This window comes from Alternaria infectoria (assembly GCF_024043175.1).
Source record: "Alternaria infectoria strain BMP 0036 chromosome Unknown scaffold_28, whole genome shotgun sequence".
NCBI lineage: Eukaryota > Fungi > Ascomycota > Dothideomycetes > Pleosporales > Pleosporaceae > Alternaria > Alternaria infectoria.
The window spans coordinates 57,605-74,855 of record NW_026250717.1 but is presented as its reverse complement, the minus strand read 5'-3'; the positions used below and the strand labels follow the sequence as shown (position 1 = coordinate 74,855).

The window sequence follows — 17,251 nt, the reverse complement described above, 5'->3', positions numbered from 1 at the left end:
GTGGTCGGCCCACGGGATCACTGGCTCCAAGGCTCCAGTCCCAGAAATGTGTCGGATCTGTGACCAATGGCTAGTCAACCCCGCCGAGGCCATCTCTCACGCAGTCACGCATCTAGACACGGTGCAAACCATGATCATGATGCACGGATACTGTGGAGTAAAGATGGGGCGCGATCTGATACCAAGATTGTGCCCTTTCTGTGCTCATAACGAGTCTCTTCCAGCCCACGAACGCATCGCGACATTCACCCGCGAGGGCCACCCAAAGCATATCCGCGGCCACCTCAAATCTGTTGGCGACTCGCTCGTCACCTGCCCATGCTTCCCGTTGACCTGTATGAAAGAGGAGGAAATGGACGATCTCCAACTTGAAGCTCATCTCCAGATCACCCATGGATGTCTGGTACCGGCCCGCATTAAGCGTTGTTCAGACAACGCCACCCCAGGAACGGCCGGGTCGCAGCGGGTAGCTAAGAAGGTCAGCAAGGGTACGAAATGAGCTGTAGAACAACTCAGCGGAAGCAGAGAAGGTGTCAACGGAGGGTCATATCTCGTGGACATCAATTGTTGTGAGATTTAAGGCGATGTTATCAGTTGTACCACATGTAAAATGCTTCCAATATCAGTCACATAGCTAGAGACATAATCTATATTCATCATTTGTTTGTCATGTCTCCCCGTTGCATTATTGGAAAGGTTGCTTTATCTTATCAACTTGCTTCCCTAGTTGTCCTGGCACTCATAGACGCATGTCGCGTCTCCTGGAAATAGCTTGTTGTCTTTTTGGTCTTCGCAATCGACGTTGTTAATGTTTAATATCCTAGTAGATAGGTTGGCTCCAACTAAGTTGGTTCAGGTACTGTCTCCAGTCTTGCATGACGGCAGAGAGTTCTCGTGATCGGCCCACGGGCTTACTGTCCCTAAGAGTGTATAAGTTGAATATTACTATAGAGCCTACATTAGCATAGAAAGGTGTAAAGCACATAACTTGACATTAACGTAGGCTCTAAGGTATCTAGCTTTTCTCTTGAATAAGGTGCTGCTAGTCTGTTTGTACAACTATGATATTGTAATGGTACCTGGGTATGCCATAGGCTGTAAACTCGGTGTGTTGATAAGTGGAACATTTGTTTTCAAGGCATTTGGATACCGTACGGCGGAGGGGGTGGGGGGGTCTTGGTAGCGAAGATATCGCTCAATCAGCTTAGTTAGCGTGTTAACACTGCCTCAGCGCGCCAACACCGCACAGACACTGTAGCAACACTACCACAACACTATGTTAGGAGTAATACAGCGATATCTCTGCTACTAAGACCCCCCTCTGCGCGCTACGGTATTGACACGTCGTTGGAATAGCCGCCTGGATTCAGGACGTGTCTCAGGTATCTGGGGTCCAGACTTGCATACCATTCAGTGGGCGCAACGGGGCGATGTTGGTGCGACTTTAGAGGTATACATGGCATTGAGACAAGAACAATCAGTTTGACTTGGTGGGTCCGCGAGGTACTCACCCAACTTGAGAGTGATGTTCTGATATCGAACAATGGATCCAGGAGCCGACTTTCTGTCGCGGCATTTGCAACGGGATATCATTGTCGAATATGTCTCTCTTAAGGATGCAGGTTTGGATACGCTAGTGAGCGTGACGGGGCGATGTTGGTGCGATAGAGGGCTTCTCACGTCAGCCCCGCTTGCTGTCGGTGATGCCGCGTCGCTTCGCGACTGCCAGCTTCCACCTGCACAGCTACAGTATGTCAGCCTTTCCTGGGCACTCTCAGCCTCACCATCAACAGCTCCTAATGCCTTCTTATACTGGACACTGTCCAGCTGGGCGATCTCGCCAACTCAGCGACGTTGCTGCAAGGTTTCGCTATCCCCCACGTTCTTCTTTCGCGTTCCTCCAGAGCCTTCCCGGGTGCAGCCAACCGCATTGAGTAACGAACCCGCAAGCTACCCATGACACAGCTGTTGGTCAGCTTCTCATCAGCAACGCAGGGCTGGCATTCCTCCTTCTGTGCAAGTCGCAACTTGCTTCTGCATTGAGGTTCTTCGTCGCTTAATGCGAAGGATTTCCGGTGTAGCTAGCCAATGTCCGACCGCCCGGGCGCATCATCTCGCGATTTTGCATTTCAAACCTATGACCAAGCAGGTGGAGCTCCGCAACAGCACCCGCAGCACTTCTACGGTGCCTATCATGCCGAGCACGACGCGAACACGACCGAGGCCGCGAGCCAGGCGCATGGCCATGACTTCGCCGCGGGGTATCACGACTACACTGCGGCACAGCACCCAGTGATGGCAGGTCACTTCGCAGGCTTGGGCTTTGGCTCCTCTGTGCCTACCGGCTGGGACGCGCTCGACTTCACCGACTTCACCGACCAGTACGAGCCGCAGGGAGAACTTGGCCAAGAATACCCAAGCCAGGCAGATGCCATAAACAACTTCAACATCCCGCATCCTGTCTCCGCAGGCGAAGCGGCGTACCAGGCATTCTCACAGAGCCAGAGCGTCACTCCAGCGCCAAATGTCGCGCAAAGCCAGAACCAACTGTCGCCTCCGCTGCCACCAGCTCCAGTACAACAGCAACAACAACCGGCTGTTCAAGCAGGTACGAAGAGGAAGGCCGACACAGAATCTCCTTCAGCCGCACAGCAAGATAGTGCCGCAGCGGAGAACCCCCCGAAGCGCCAGAACGTGTCGCGACAGCCATCCGACGCCTCAGCTGCTTCGCCAGCCGTCACTGCCCCGGCTGATGCTCAAACGCCGACCATGACGCGCACCGCTGCCACCTCAGAAGCCACACCTCGACAAGTGTCACGAGAGAACACAAATACAGAGCGACGGAAGGAGCAGAGTAAAGGCACGGGGCCACAGGGAAGGGTCATCGATGTCTCGACACCGCGTAGAGTGCCTGGGTCGCCCGGCGCACTCGATATCCTTCCTGCCGGCAAGGTGTTCCCAATACAGATTGGGTCGGAGCTGTTCAGACTGTCAGGAGCGTCGATTTCGTCAGATGGTGAGTACACGCTGAAGACATCAATACGGAACAGCAACTAAGACTATTAGAGCACCCTCACACTTTTCGCATTTCTTCGGCCAGCAATTGCATGACAATGGCGGTCGTGCTGGTGGCGTGAGGACGTTGTACATCGACCGCGATCCGGATACATTTCGCGATATCGCGCTCCACCTCCAGGGCTACCACATCACACCGAGAGACGGCGAACATTTCGTCAAGCTGTATGCAGATGCGCAGTTCTACTCGCGTAAGCTTAGCCATATATAGCAAAAAGAATAGATGCTAACATCAGCAGTGCCTCGTCTCACCAAACAGCTGTTCAGCACCGACATCTTCGTGCGCATTGGAGGAACACCCTTTCAGATACAACGCGATCTCTTCTCTGCCCCCGGAGACAGCCCGAACTATTTCTCGCTAGGCTTTGCGCATTTCTTCTCGACGCCAAACGAGGCGTTCCCGGGACTAGATCGCGATGCCCTGCTTCGACCGCCCTCTATCAAGCCACCTTCGGTGCCGAGCAGAGACGGGGAGGTCTTCCGCGAGCTGATACAATTACTGCAGGGCTACAATGTCGAGATTCGAAACGATGCACATCGCTCTCGCCTACTGAGGGATGCGCGATACTTCCATCTCAAGGGCCTAGAGCAAAAGCTCATACCCTGCGACATATCGTATAACCTAAAACGGCAAGAGTCTGAAATTCTAATCCGTCTCGAAGACATCCGACAATCGGGCATCTCCTTCACTCCTGACAAAGACCTCGACGAGTCGGGTTCAGGAAGTGAGTCGGGCTCTGAAACCGTATCTGGTGCGCAATCAACAAGCGTCCCACCAAACCCTCTACTCGTCAACAGTGTTGCAAGCCCCGCCCCATCAACGGCAAGCAGCAGTGCGGTTTTGAAGGCGGGATATGTGTCGTACGCTCGACCATATACGGTCGACCATGCGCAAAGCAACACTCTCATCGTTGAAATTGCGTCAACGGAGGCCACGACACTGTTCATTCCCTTGAAGATATCGATTGACTCAAGTCCTGAATTCGGAGTTGAATTTCGTGCCACTTTTCATGATTCAACTCTTGCACGAGTAACGTCTCTCTTCTCCGTCATAGCCTCAAAGATGGGCTTACCCGCTACACAACCCTTAGGACTCATGTACCTACAATCTGGTGCCGGGGTCGCCGCCCAACCCGTCAGCCCCGCCAACTCAGGCGTCAGCGAACGTCGCGTCCGTGTACGGCTCTATGAAGATACCGCTCTAGAAATCGACGGATCACCAGCGGAGCTCACGCACGACGAAGAATACGGCATGATCGGCATTCGCAGCTTAGATCAAAAGAAGAAATGGTTCTGGACTGAGGAGAGAGGGGGAGACGCCGAAGACGTACAATGGACAGTCAGACGCGCGCACTGGCGCATCCGCGTCGAACCTGTTAAGGGCGACACCGAGGGAAAGAGGATGCAAGTCATCTTGTGTGCCGTCAAACTTGAAGCTTTTACTAACGAGCGACCACGCAATTCCTCGAGGAAGTTTCTGGGTGGTGGTTAGCATAGGGCCAGGGTCGACGCAGATTCTCGCAACTGTGCAGTCGGCCTGCCAATATATCGATATTTCTCAACCTATTCTTCCACATACGACCATAGGAACAAGTAAATAGCGCTTCCCGTTCGCTCAGCGGTACTCAAGCTTGTTACCGGCCCGTCAGTAGTTTCGTGGGTGACCAGAAGCGAATCCGGGCTGTTGTATGTTTTTGCCATTTTTTGTCCCACTAACGTCAATTTGAACTACCGAGCTTGTGTCGACATGACTGTGAAAGTTGTCAAGCTTCTGTACCTAGCCCTCTAAAGACGCATACGCTAGCTATTTGCAGCTGGATACTAAGCACAAAATACATCTAGACTTCCTCATCATTCTCACTACAGCTCACAATCATCGAGTCTGTTCTTTCGTTCGAATGGCGTTATGCGACAGTCATTTTGCTTACCAAACATACACAGGTTATCTGACTAGTCATAGTGTTTCGATTCTTACCCACGGCAGCTCACACACGACACCACTATGTCCCCACAAGAGCAGCTTGGTGACGTAAAGCGACACATACATCGGCCGAGTAGCATAAGCAATCCAGTCTATGCTGAGTTAATAATCGAAAACAAGCTCTAACGCCCAGACCGCGAGTGCGCACAGTCATTGCGAAAGCGAGACTCCAACACCGCCACAGAAACTATCACATGCGACTGGGGGAGATTGCCCGAAAGAGGCTTCGACGAGTGGCTTTGATACGCGAGTGAACAGTTTAGGGCGAAGTGGCGTAAGCTTAAGGTCACGGCCAAGACATACGGCTTGCTTACAGTGATTTTGGGCTTCGTGGAGACGAACTTGATCACGAGTACAGTACCCATCTCAATCTCAGACAGACTCATACGCACGAGAAGAAGTGGGATATTGGTGTTCGAGCGGAAGGTGCCGACGACAGTGTTGGCATCTGCTCACTCAACAACACCCTTTCGTATTGGAGGTCACGTGTATCGCGCCTATTGGCGTGCGACTTGGGCTTGGTCTCTAAACAAGTCCGCTGTTGGCTGCGCGTTTTGGACATTTACTCCATGGCATCAAGCACTGACAAACATGGCAGTCTGGAGCTAGCTCTTCACCGAGAAAACGGCATGATAACGCCATCTCTCGTCCCCGAACGCGTGTGCACTATCCTAGTGCGCAAGAGAAGAGTCATGTTTACGAGTTTTGGAAAATGGAAATTTTATCGTGAGCACAACCAACTTGGGGTGACAAAAGCCGAGTGCTTTACGGCGACAGCGTAGCCCTAGGAGCTCTCCATCGGTGTACTCGAAATTGATGGGTGAACTACGCAGTAAACTCTTCATCTTGAACAATCAAGATCAAAGCTCTAGAAGTCACTGGGTGAGAACAAGCTCCCGCGGTGGCCTTGGACTCAAGCTCATCAAGGCATCCAATGCTTATTGATCCTCACAGTCATGTAGGCGTCCGTCCTCGTACCATCACCACCACCACCTACATCATCTCTCGTCTATTTTGCACACGTTTAGGCATTCATAGTTAATCTGCTGATGTGAAGGTCATGGCCATGAGAACGAACACGTCCAATAAGTGGTGATGATCGCTGCATCCGGTATCATTTCTAGTGTCACACGGATAGAAACTGTTGGGTTTGAAGCGTGTGTGATCAAACGTGGCTGGAATAGACCGGGCGTACACAACGCCTTGACGACAAGCTGAAGTGAGAATGAGAAGGAAGCTTGCCGGTCAAGAAGGTTTTGGAGATGCATATAAGGACAGCCAGCGTCCTGCCAGGAGCTCCTCACCACACTCTCATCTTCTCTATCAATCTCATTCATAACAAAACAACCAGCAATATGCACTCCATTCTCATCACCACCCTCCTGGCTACCCTCGCAGTAGCTAACCCCATCGCCCCCGGTCCACCCTACCACTCCAAACGAGCCATAAACCCCAACACCGTCAACGCCCTCACCGCCGCCGAACTAACCACCCAACGCAACGCCCTCCTCCTCGCCCAGTCCGAAACCGCCCGCGAAGCCATCCTCTTCCCGAACCCACCCAACGCCGCAAACGACACCTTCCAATTCATCAACAACACCGTAACAGCCCCCACCGCCGGTTCCATCTTCCTGTCCACCATCAACAACTTCCCCGCGCTGGGCTCCACGGGTCTCGCAGCAGCCGTGGGCTTCGTAAACCCATGTGGTCTCAACACGCCGCACTGGCACCCCCGCTCCAACGAGTTCCTCACCGTAACCCAGGGAACACTAATCGGCGCCCTCCTCCTCGAAAACGACAGCGGTTTCGGAAATGTAGTCGGCGGCGCACCGCCCGTTCGTGGACCTTACAAACAGATCGAAACTACGCTGTCCAACTACACGGGCATGCTCTTCCCCAGGGGCCTCATCCACTGGCAATTCAACCCCGAATGCGAGCCCGCTGTTTTCGTCGCGGGCTTCGATGTCAACGACCCTGGGCGCGTGGAAGCTGCCAGGGGCTTCTTCTCGGGTACGCCGGATGAGGTGCTTGAGGCGAGTGCGGGTTACAGTGAGTTTTTGACGCCGGAACAGATTGCGGGGTTGAGGCCGCAGTTGACGAGCGATTTCACGGCGATTGTGGAGAGTTGCGCGAAGAAGTGTGGGATTCCTTACAAGCCGGCTGGAGGTGATGGGTCTTCGTCGATGGCAAGTGGTTATCCTAGTGCTACGAGCGGGTATCCGATGTCTACGGGTGGGTACTAGGGGTGGATGACTTGTGGAGGTTGGGTGTATTACAAGGTTGGCTGTTTGGTGTGAAGTGAGATCAGAGGTAGGATCTCACAAGGAGTAGGTGAAGGTAATCGTTCGTTCGTGAGTAGATGATGGCGTTTGGGATTAGATCGCGCTTTCTTTTGTATATAGACGCTCGCTAGATGATTTTGTTATAGAATATAGACTGAACTTCCTCACGCCAGCTAGCCAGATTGATCTTGCAAGTACTGTGATGGTTACAACGTCAAATTTACATGTCTTGCACGTCCAAGACCTCATCTACAACTTCGCGTCACTAAACGGAACATATTTCTCTCCACTCGCCTCCTCCACCCTCTTCGCAGCACTCACATACCCATCCCTCTTCTGCAGCCTCCTCATGTACTCGTACAACTTGGGGTAACTGGTCTCGCTCAACGGCAGTCTCTGCGTCGCGCCCTGCAGAGGTAGGGGTACAAAGTCAGTATATGTCTCACATGCACTTCGTACAGCCAGAACTTACTTCAAGTCCAAAATGGATCATGATATCCGCAGCGGTGAGCTTGTCGCTGCAGAAGAACTCGCCTTTGCTAGGAGAGTTGACGAGATAGTCTTCGAGGAAGTCGAAGTGCGTCTTCAGCTCTGGGTCGACGAAGCCGGAGTCGATCTTGCCGGCGACGCCGTTGGTGATGGGCTTGAGGAAGAAGGGGACGGGGGCATTCTTGATGTCTGGGGTGGTGGTTAGTGGATTGGAGGGGGGAGGGGGGGAAAGGTAGCAGGGGTTTACGCACTTCCGGTGACTAGCGCCAGGATCAGGATGGTGAAGAGACTGCCCTCTGTGTAGTCCATCAGGAACTGGATTAGTGTCAGCTGTTTGGCCTGTTGATAGTCGATTGCTGAATCCATCTCACCTTGTACCTCATCCACTCCTCAGTCTCAGCGCCAAGCACACCTTCCTGTCCCTCAGGGTACCGCTTGGGAACCAAGTCCTTGCCAAAGTGGTCGCAAATGTACTCCATAATCGTCTCGCTCTCAGCGATGACAATATCCTTCTCAGAGTTTGCGGGCCTGATGGTAACACATGGTGATTTGCCCAATGGGTGGATAGCCTTTAGCTCGGGACCCGCGCGCTTGTTCTCATCGCGCTTGTGCACCGCGATGTCGTACTCAAGGCCGAGCTCTTCGAGCAGCCAGACCACGCGCTGGCCACGGGATTTGTTCAACCTATTTGGCTGATTAGTCGTGGTTGCTGATGGCGATGGCGCAATGTGGTGGGACCCGTGGACCGCACGGGGATGACAGGCATGTGACAGACTTGGTAACTTACCAATGAACGGTGATCTTTGCTCCCTGCTGGTTCGACATGTTTGCGACGAATCTTAGCGATGTGAAGTTCGATTTTGCGATTAGAGTGTATTCTAGATCGTGGACGCAACGATGAGAGGAAGTTTTCAATACCACCGAGGTTCTTGGACGGATTTATCTGATGCCGTCACAAGCTTCGGCGTTCAGCGCCCATCGGTGGTTGGCTGCCCGCTCGGGCACTCGGGCATCCATGTATCTAGTGTCGGTTTCGCCGACTCTCCGCAGCATCGATGAGAAGCAGGAACGAGGCATCGACAATTGCTATATGTAGTAGTTTTGTAGATACTGATGGTGTGTAAGACGGGGCAATCCGAGGTGATGTCGTCAAGGGTTGCCGTGTGATGTCATGATCGCAGCTGTAGCGGTTTGAGCACGAAGTAAGGCGCCCTCGAAGGATATGTGGATACACAGGCAACGTAAAGAGCATAATGCATTTCTTCTCAAGGCGAACTCATATAGCATGTGGTTGTTCCTGGTGATTGTACACGATGATATCCTGAAGCGCCAAGACCCGGCGGCACTTGCCGCACCTCCGCCGACCTCATCGCGCGCACCTCGTCAACCCCAAGCTCACCAACTGCGCAACACTTCGACACGCGCAAGAGTCCGCAAACATGCAGCCAACTTTCCGCCGCATGGCGGGTCACAACCACGGCAGTGCGTATTATCGCTGAGACGACCATTGGGGGCGCAATCGCTAACTGTACGCAGTGATCCACGCGGATCCCGCCATTATCAAATGGGCCAGTACGTTCACCACCGACCCCGCATCCTGAAGACGTCTATGGTACCCCGAAAACCGACGCGTTGAAAAGAAGGAACGGCCTCAAAGGCGCAAGAGTCGTGACATGGGCGGTGGAGTAGGGGACAATGCAGTACGCAGTACTGACGAGGAACAGACATGACCGTCAACCGCCACAAGTATTTCCGCTGGACGAAGCGCACAGCTTGGCTCACGTTCGCCTACGTCGTCATGGTGCCCGCTATGCTGGGTACGGCAGGATACATGACCGAGGTGAGTTTGGACAAGCACGCATTTGGGCGGTGGGGGAAGCGGCATTCGAGACGCTGCGTATATGGAAAGCAAGACGTATGGATGCTGACGAAAATTTACAGGGCAAGTGGGACATGCGCGGCAAGCGGAGGGGCGACATGATCTCCGAGTTCTAGGCATTGGTATCGGAATCGGAACGAGCGAGGAAACAACCGCTGTGTACATATGGAGAATATCATGGCATCACAACAGTCTTACAGTACTCTCTGTCGCTTGCATATGAGCAGAAAACGAGCAGAGCACGTGTCCGTTGCTACATACTAAACAAAGAGATTCAGATATGTGACTTGACTGATCTAGTACATCCTAGTCCATGACGGGATGGGCATCGACGCAATTGTTGTTTGCGCGAAGAGGAGCGAAGAAGGTCTCCTGATGACTTTGAATTTCCAGAGACTTCCCTTATACAAACATCAACGCTATAAACCGTGGCCAGAGCCGCTGATGGAAAGCTTATTGCCAGCTATCACCATGACGAGTCCTCAACAAGATCAATTCTCCGACAATGCGCAACATGGTGCTACCGTATACCCCTCGAAAGACGCCTTTCCATTGCTGAAGCTTCCAGGTGGTAAGATGTCGCAGACCGATGACTAACGTTGTTCGTCGTTTGCTGAGTTTTTCTAGAACTACGAAACATGATATACGAATGTCTCCTCGCATCGACACCACGTTCAGTCAGCAGGGGTCAAATGCCACTTCTCCAGTTTACAAGCATCTGCAAACAGGTTCGACGCGAAGCCCGGCCAATGCTGCTATCCCAGCACATCGTAAAGATCGAAGACGCACGTCGCTACATCGAGACGTTCCTCATCGCCACGAAGATCGACACCAAACACTACAAGGTGTTTGAGCCTGTCAAAGAGATACATATTGGGGTCGAACAGAAATTGGACGGCACGTTTCTCATCAGCGACCTCATGCCACTCTTGCGACTCCTCACCAGGCATCCAATGGACGTCAAGGTTACCTTCCACCACGATCCAGATACTCGTCTTAAGTCCCTAGAGAGGCTCTTGCAATATCGAAGCGAGTACTGGATATCATTGCTCAATCGCAACGACATTATTGGTATATTGAAACTCAGCGCGCAAACCTCGGTGGTTAGGTTTCCCGTGTGTACTAAGATTTGTCTCAGACAAGGTAACGGGCGGCTTACGTCTTCCGAGTCTTACACTATCAGCTGTAGTAATTTCGTTGGTCCTTGCGAGACGCGCATCGAGAAAATACGTGTTTTTGAAGGACCGAGAGGACGTCTGATGATAGATATGTCGAGACGCTCTGATGCGGAGTGATGGGAGAAGGTGGTTATGTGCGAGGGTATCGGAAGGAGGCGGATAGTGAAAGCTTTCTCGAACGCAGTGCCCACAGACGTGCGTACCGAATCACGTCACCCGGTCAACCCTATAGGAATACACAAGCTTGTTCGTCTCCGTTATTGTACGGTTTCTACATCCCAGACGCATACGTTGTAGTTCGATAGGCTGATACGTCAATGATATCATCTTTGTATACATCCCATGTGCAACTCCCCCAGGCATGGCTGCGGGGAAACGACCTTGTCGTAGCCCAGCCTCCCCCAACCTCCCGTCCTCCAGGCATCCATGTCCAATTTCACAACACAACGTCTCTTTACTGATCGACCTTGCATGCATCTGTTGAGGCCAGACGTTCGCGCTATGCATGAGCGGCGCCTACCGCTCTGACTGACGCTCTATGTTGCTAAGGGAACAGTGGCCGTTGTCGCGATCTAATGCTAGGTATCGAGAAAAGCAGGCTTCATTCCTATACGTCAAACATTTCATGCCTTAGCGAGAACACGCATAAGGTTTTCGGAAGTTGTAAGTCGTACCTGACAGCTGCACAGCATCGACGACTCCGCAGTTGTACCTTTCTGTCGGTGTCTCACATCTACCCGACTAACATGCACAGCACGTTTCTGAGGCGACAGCAGTGACACGGCGCTCGGAAGTTAACGTGGCTAGTAGCACCAGCCGCTTGATTCACAGCGTGTTAGATCACACCATGTGTTTGACTTGCACGCGAGGTTGCACATCCCCGCCATTGTTAATCTCGTTTCGATCACCAGCTACTACATTCGCCTGCAGAAGACTCGCTGTCTACACAGGTTACACAGTGGCGGACGTAGGCGTGGAGGCGTTATGCATTCGTAATCCATGTAGACGCGCGGTTGTCCGGGTACCCTGCTACTAATCTTCATGGAAGGACTAGGTATCTTGTCGCCACAGGGACTCCGCGGGATGATCAGATGCAGGAACGGACGGTAGCTTTCCTAGAGCCGGACGCTCGGTCAGCGAGTGAGAAGAAATGAACTCCGGTAATGTCGCGAGTTTCGATTTTGATTTGCGAAGAATTCTGTCTCTTTTGAGTTTTTTCTTTTCGAGGAGACATCTATCCTAAGGATCTCCACGCTGATAGTAGAGTAGAACTGGGTCATGTTGCAACTTCGCATGCATCCTTCCAAGACTCAGTTTCTTCGTACCTCCGTTGACATGTAGGCAGTGACCATTCCACATGGTAGATCATGAAGACATGATGGCTTGGCCGTAGCTAACTTGCACGATCCGAATTGCCGGGTAATTTAATGAAGGACGTCATACAGCTTCTGCGATTCATGTAGGTCGGAAGATTGATTCCATGTCGAGGATCAAATTGATTGAGATAGCCGACAAGATTAAACGACTCTGTGCAGACATGGGCCTTGTTTACCCGGCTTGATGGAGAAGCCTGCTATCGAGACCTCCGCGGCACCCTAGGACGAACTCCGTGACCAGGTTTAACCGCGGTTTACGGCATGCAGCCACAAGTGGGGGTTCGGTAGTCCGGGCGTCCCAGTTAGAGGCGGAAGGTCGACGCCAAAGTTTGTTCTTCGGCGCAAATATAGCTCTTTGAACATTGCGCCCGCCTTGAAGACGATCAAACATCGGTCCGCAGGCGATGTATACCAAGGTTCTAGTTGAGCCTCAGGGCACATGTAGTCGTCGCTTGCTACCCATAACGTAACAACACTACTGGCGAACAGACGTAGTCGGCAAACAGGAAATTTGTTTGAGCCAAGCTCGTCTCTGACCGACACTCGGTGAGCATTGCTGTAAGGCTGACTTCTCACCTGAGGAGATACCACGAAGGATTGCGAGCTGAACGTCAGTTTCGCTGCACTATGCAGGTAAGCAGACGCACCTCACTCCTTCAATATTGTGGCGTTCTTTGCTGTCAGTGATCAATCCACCGACGCGGAAGGTACTGCACCAAATCTGACACTGGGCCGTAAGCCGTTCGCTTCTGTCAAAACCTTCGTGTTGGTACCGGCAACATGCAGATAATGGACGGTGCACAGGGCTGGCAAGGATGACGTGGGTACGACTCTGTGGTATCTTCGCACCCATGGAGAATACTAGCTTTACCAATGCTTAGCAGTGGTAATATGTTCCCACGCAGATGCCCTCGATCTTGAAGAGTGCATGGGCGTATGGTCTTCATCCGGCGAAGTTGCCTTCCCTTGGACCACATATGGAAGGATGCATCCGCTTCAGCCGTGTATCCAGAGTGGCAACACTGAGACATCGCGATATCATTCGAGACATGAAGACATCGCCGACACTATGGCGCCTGTGGCTATCCAAGACTGCCGGTGCAGCTGTGGTGCATGTCAATAGTCTGATTGCGGTCCTGAACGTCATGAAAACGGTACGGCACGTTTTGAAGGAGGCGATTACAGCCGATTTGGGGCGCCTAACTAAGCGCAAAGTACACATCCCTTCAGGAAAACGTGTTCTCAGTGGTCAGATTTGCGATGTGGTGATGTTGTGGTCGGTCCATGAGGTCCGGCCCCCCTCACGAACTCCGACACAGCATGGCAGACTAGCCCGTGCATGGCCTAGCGTTAGCGGCAATTAGCTCAGATCGTCTCGACATGTTGGCTCGCTTGCGCTTCTGGGATCCTTCTTCCTCTCGCTTCACGACCATCAAGCTTTACAAGCACCGGGGACGGCTCTCAACTCCACGGTTAGCTCGGGCGATTGTTCTGCACACTACCCATAGCGGCATCCACTCCCTGTATCTACATGTCAACCGACGCCTTGCAGGCCCCACTTTCTGCGCGACCCAAGGCACATCACCGCTTGCTGCTGCATCACAGCCTGCTGAGGCTGCCGCCGCCATGTACGACTCAGCACTTGCTGCAGCTCTACCAAGTATACAGGCCGCTCTCTTAGTCCATCTGCCGCCGAGGCTCGGTAGGTCTAGCTGCATTCAGTCGTGTAACACGAGCTATGCCGACATTTGAGACGAAAGCGACCACTTAAAATTCTCCGTTCATCTACTTAGGGCTGAAATGTAGCCGTCTCTTATGCTCACAGCTCTGGGCAGGCCCTCATACTAAGCCCACGCCCTTACCGTTCATGGGCCGTAGACCGCGCTCATGGCGATCTTGGACGCTTCTTGCGGCAACAGTCTCTACATGGAGTGATCATACCATTGACTAGTGGTGGGAACTCTCCACTGCTGGCATCGGTAGTCTTTCGGCCGATCAATCGGTCCACTAGAGAGGCAGGGCAATGTTGCCATGCTGGGGATATAATCTATCGTACCACCCTTTGTTAATCAAACCAGCCAGCCTTCGCTTTTCGTTTACAGCTTGATCTGCGCCTATCTGCACTCGTTGGCCCCGTGCGTAAAGGGTCTGGCAGCTGTCGTTTACATCTACGTTCTTTCATTCCTCCTTCCATCATCCACAATGGGTGTTTCAATCTTCAGATTGGCCACCGCCCTAGGGCTTTTCCTTCCGTCAGTGACTTCGTTCGCTGTGCCATCCGTCGAGCACCTCACACCCAGGCTACCTGAAGTCCCATGGAAGAAGAGTGGTCTTTGGAGCGGGCGCGAAAGACGAGACGGCTACAAGACCAATTGTAACCATGGCCCACAGTCGAGAGGGTGCTGGAATGGCGACTTCAGCATCGACACAGATATGGACCTTCATTGGCCAAACACTGGAAAGACTGTCAAGTATCATTTGACCATCTCGAACGCCACTGGAGCCCCGGATGGGTTTGAGAGGCCAATCCTACTGATCAATGGTCAAACGCCAGGACCTGTAAGTGGAACACTTTGAGTCATCTCGTTTCCCTGCTAATATATTACAGACCATCTTAGCGGACTGGGGCGATGATCTTGAGATCACCGTAACTAACAACCTCCAAAGCAACGGTACTGGGCTGCACTGGCATGGTCTCAGGCAACTTGGTTCAAACGAGCAAGACGGAGTGAACGGTATCACCGAATGCCCAATCGCGCCTGGTGACTCCAAGGTCTACAAGTTCAAGGCCACGCAGTACGGCACAACCGTAAGTTAATTTCCGTTGCGCATTACATGAGTGGAACTTGGCTGACTGTTATAGTGGTATCATTCGCATTACTCTGTACAGTACGGCGATGGCCTCGTGGGCCCCTTGGTCATCCGAGGACCAGCAACAGCGAACTACGACATTGACCTTGGTGCGCTTCCAATGACAGATTGGTTCCACGCGACCACTTTCACAGTGAATGCTGCAGCTGTCCACGCCAACGGTCCTCCTGTTGCGGACAATGTCCTCATCAACGGTACGATGACATCAGCCGCCGGAGGAAGTTACGCAGAGACAATTCTTACCCCAGGAAAGGCGCATTTGCTGCGCCTAGTCAACACCGGCATCAACAACTACCTCCATGTCGGTCTCGATGGGCATAAGTTCAAGGTCATTTCTGCCGATTTTACACCCATTGAACCATTCGAGACCGACAACCTCGTTCTCTCGGTCGGTAAGTTGACCCGAATCATCTCATATCTGTCCGTTCGTGGCGATGCTCACAACGTCTGTTCGTGCAACACGCCCCCACCCACGAGAATGCGCCCACGATAACTATTGTTGGGGAACGTTTCACTGACATGGTCACCAGGTCAACGTTATGAGGTCATTATCAACGCAACCGAGCCTATTGGCAATTACTGGTGGCGAGTAGGTACTGGTGGTCGCTGTGATGGCCCCAACGCGAATGCGGCAAACATCAGGAGCATTTTCCGATATGCTGGCGCTCCAACTATGCAGCCCAACTCGACCGGCAATGTTCTACCGGTGGGCTGCTACGACGAGGCTAATATCGTTCCGTACGCCAAGACGATCGTTCCCCAGGAGATGCCCGAATCTTTGACATTCGGCTTCAACGACAATTACACTAGCGATGTGACGCAAAACCAAGGGCTGGTGCAGTGGCTTGTCAACGGCAACCCTATGGCAATTGACCTCGATCGACCCACCCTACAGCACGTGCTGGACGGCAACGTCACGTACGGTAACAACCGACACGTGTTTGAAGTCGATGAGAAGCACAAGGTAAGTCTCCTTCGCTTAACGCGTTGTTATCGCGACTAACGAATTTTGTAGTGGCAGTACTGGGTCATCCAGCAGGACACCACCAACAACACTGCGCCACCACTGCCTCATCCTATCCATCTCCACGGCCACGACTTCTACGTTCTGGATCAACAAGAGAACGCAGTCTGGAATGGCGAAATCTCCCGCCTCAAGACCAACAACCCCATCCGCCGTGACACAGCCAACCTCCCCGCCAGAGGCTACCTTGTTCTCGCCTTCGAGTCCGATAATCCCGGAGCGTGGCTTATGCACTGCCACATCCCCTTCCATGTGGCTGCCGGTCTTGGTGTACAATTCCTTGAGCGCTCGTCCGAGATCAAGGCCAAGGATGGTTTCGCAGAGATGAAGAGAACATGCAAGAACTGGCAAACATACCACAGGGAGTTTCACCCCAACGGCATCCTATTCCCTGGAGACTCTGGGCTACGGAGATAGTTATTGTTGATTGCTACGACGCGTTTTCCATTCATTGTATCCTTTCTTATTCTTCATTTACTTCACATGACACTCCGTTGTGTATGCCTGGGCAAGACGGCGTCTCGTTTTCGCATCATAGATATGCGCTGCTTATTCGCGAAACCTTACCTATGGTAATAATGATAATTCTGAAACGAACAACACGTTCCACCAAGCTCCCCTTCGCCACCTTGAGATCAATGACATCTGTGACCCAATCAATGCAACTCCAGGTCGTCATTTCCACGGCCCTGCATTCCTAGGGAGGAACGCGTCAGGTACCCGAAGTCCCTTATCGCACTCCCCCAGCCTCCCCATCGGAGATCAGCAACCGACCACCTCATTTTCCGTGTCCGGAGCAACTATACCGAGGCTGCGATGCAAATCCGAAGTTCCGCCCGTAGCGCTACCCGTTGCTTCTCCTTGGTACAGCCTCGGCCTCTGGCGCGGTACCGCGTGCATGACACGGAAACGTGGTACGATGGTCAGCACCTAACAACGCGCAGCATTAGTTCAGGTCACGATATGTTGGACCCGGGCTCCCGGGAAAAGGAAGGCCAATATCATGAGCTAGGTGCGATGGGCGAGAGTTGGCGGCATTGCGCGGTCTTGTACTAGAGGGCTGGGGGGCTGGGAGTGTTATTGTTTTGTCCAACCT

The 17,251-nt window shown here is 52.7% G+C and overlaps 5 protein-coding genes across 5 annotated transcripts; 4 read left to right on the top strand and 1 right to left on the bottom strand.

The window, feature by feature from the left end:
- Nucleotides 1–2,088: 2,088 nt before the first annotated feature.
- J4E92_009836 (uncharacterized protein) lies at nucleotides 2,089–4,567 on the top strand (the record flags this gene model as incomplete). Its single annotated transcript, XM_051501178.1, has 3 exons — nucleotides 2,089–3,016; nucleotides 3,069–3,266; nucleotides 3,315–4,567. The coding sequence occupies 3 exons, from the start codon at nucleotides 2,089–2,091 to the stop codon at nucleotides 4,565–4,567; spliced, it is 2,379 nt and encodes a 792-aa protein (XP_051348563.1).
- Nucleotides 4,568–6,411: 1,844 nt separating this feature from the next.
- Nucleotides 6,412–7,299, top strand: J4E92_009835 (uncharacterized protein; the record flags this gene model as incomplete). Its single annotated transcript, XM_051501177.1, has 1 exon — nucleotides 6,412–7,299. The coding sequence occupies one exon, from the start codon at nucleotides 6,412–6,414 to the stop codon at nucleotides 7,297–7,299; it is 888 nt and encodes a 295-aa protein (XP_051348562.1).
- Nucleotides 7,300–7,587: 288 nt separating this feature from the next.
- Nucleotides 7,588–8,652, bottom strand: J4E92_009834 (uncharacterized protein; the record flags this gene model as incomplete). Its single annotated transcript, XM_051501176.1, has 5 exons — nucleotides 7,588–7,746; nucleotides 7,811–8,016; nucleotides 8,079–8,142; nucleotides 8,199–8,511; nucleotides 8,615–8,652. 5 exons carry the CDS (start codon nucleotides 8,650–8,652, stop codon nucleotides 7,588–7,590), a joined length of 780 nt encoding a protein of 259 aa, XP_051348561.1.
- Nucleotides 8,653–9,553: 901 nt separating this feature from the next.
- On the top strand, nucleotides 9,554–9,822 carry J4E92_009833 (uncharacterized protein; the record flags this gene model as incomplete). Its single annotated transcript, XM_051501175.1, has 2 exons — nucleotides 9,554–9,667; nucleotides 9,769–9,822. 2 exons carry the CDS (start codon nucleotides 9,554–9,556, stop codon nucleotides 9,820–9,822), a joined length of 168 nt encoding a protein of 55 aa, XP_051348560.1.
- A 4,640-nt stretch (nucleotides 9,823–14,462) lies between these two features.
- On the top strand, nucleotides 14,463–16,572 carry J4E92_009832 (uncharacterized protein; the record flags this gene model as incomplete). The annotated part of the gene is made up of 5 exons (XM_051501174.1): nucleotides 14,463–14,819; nucleotides 14,869–15,069; nucleotides 15,124–15,523; nucleotides 15,662–16,095; nucleotides 16,147–16,572. The coding sequence occupies 5 exons, from the start codon at nucleotides 14,463–14,465 to the stop codon at nucleotides 16,570–16,572; spliced, it is 1,818 nt and encodes a 605-aa protein (XP_051348559.1).
- Nucleotides 16,573–17,251: the final 679 nt, after the last annotated feature.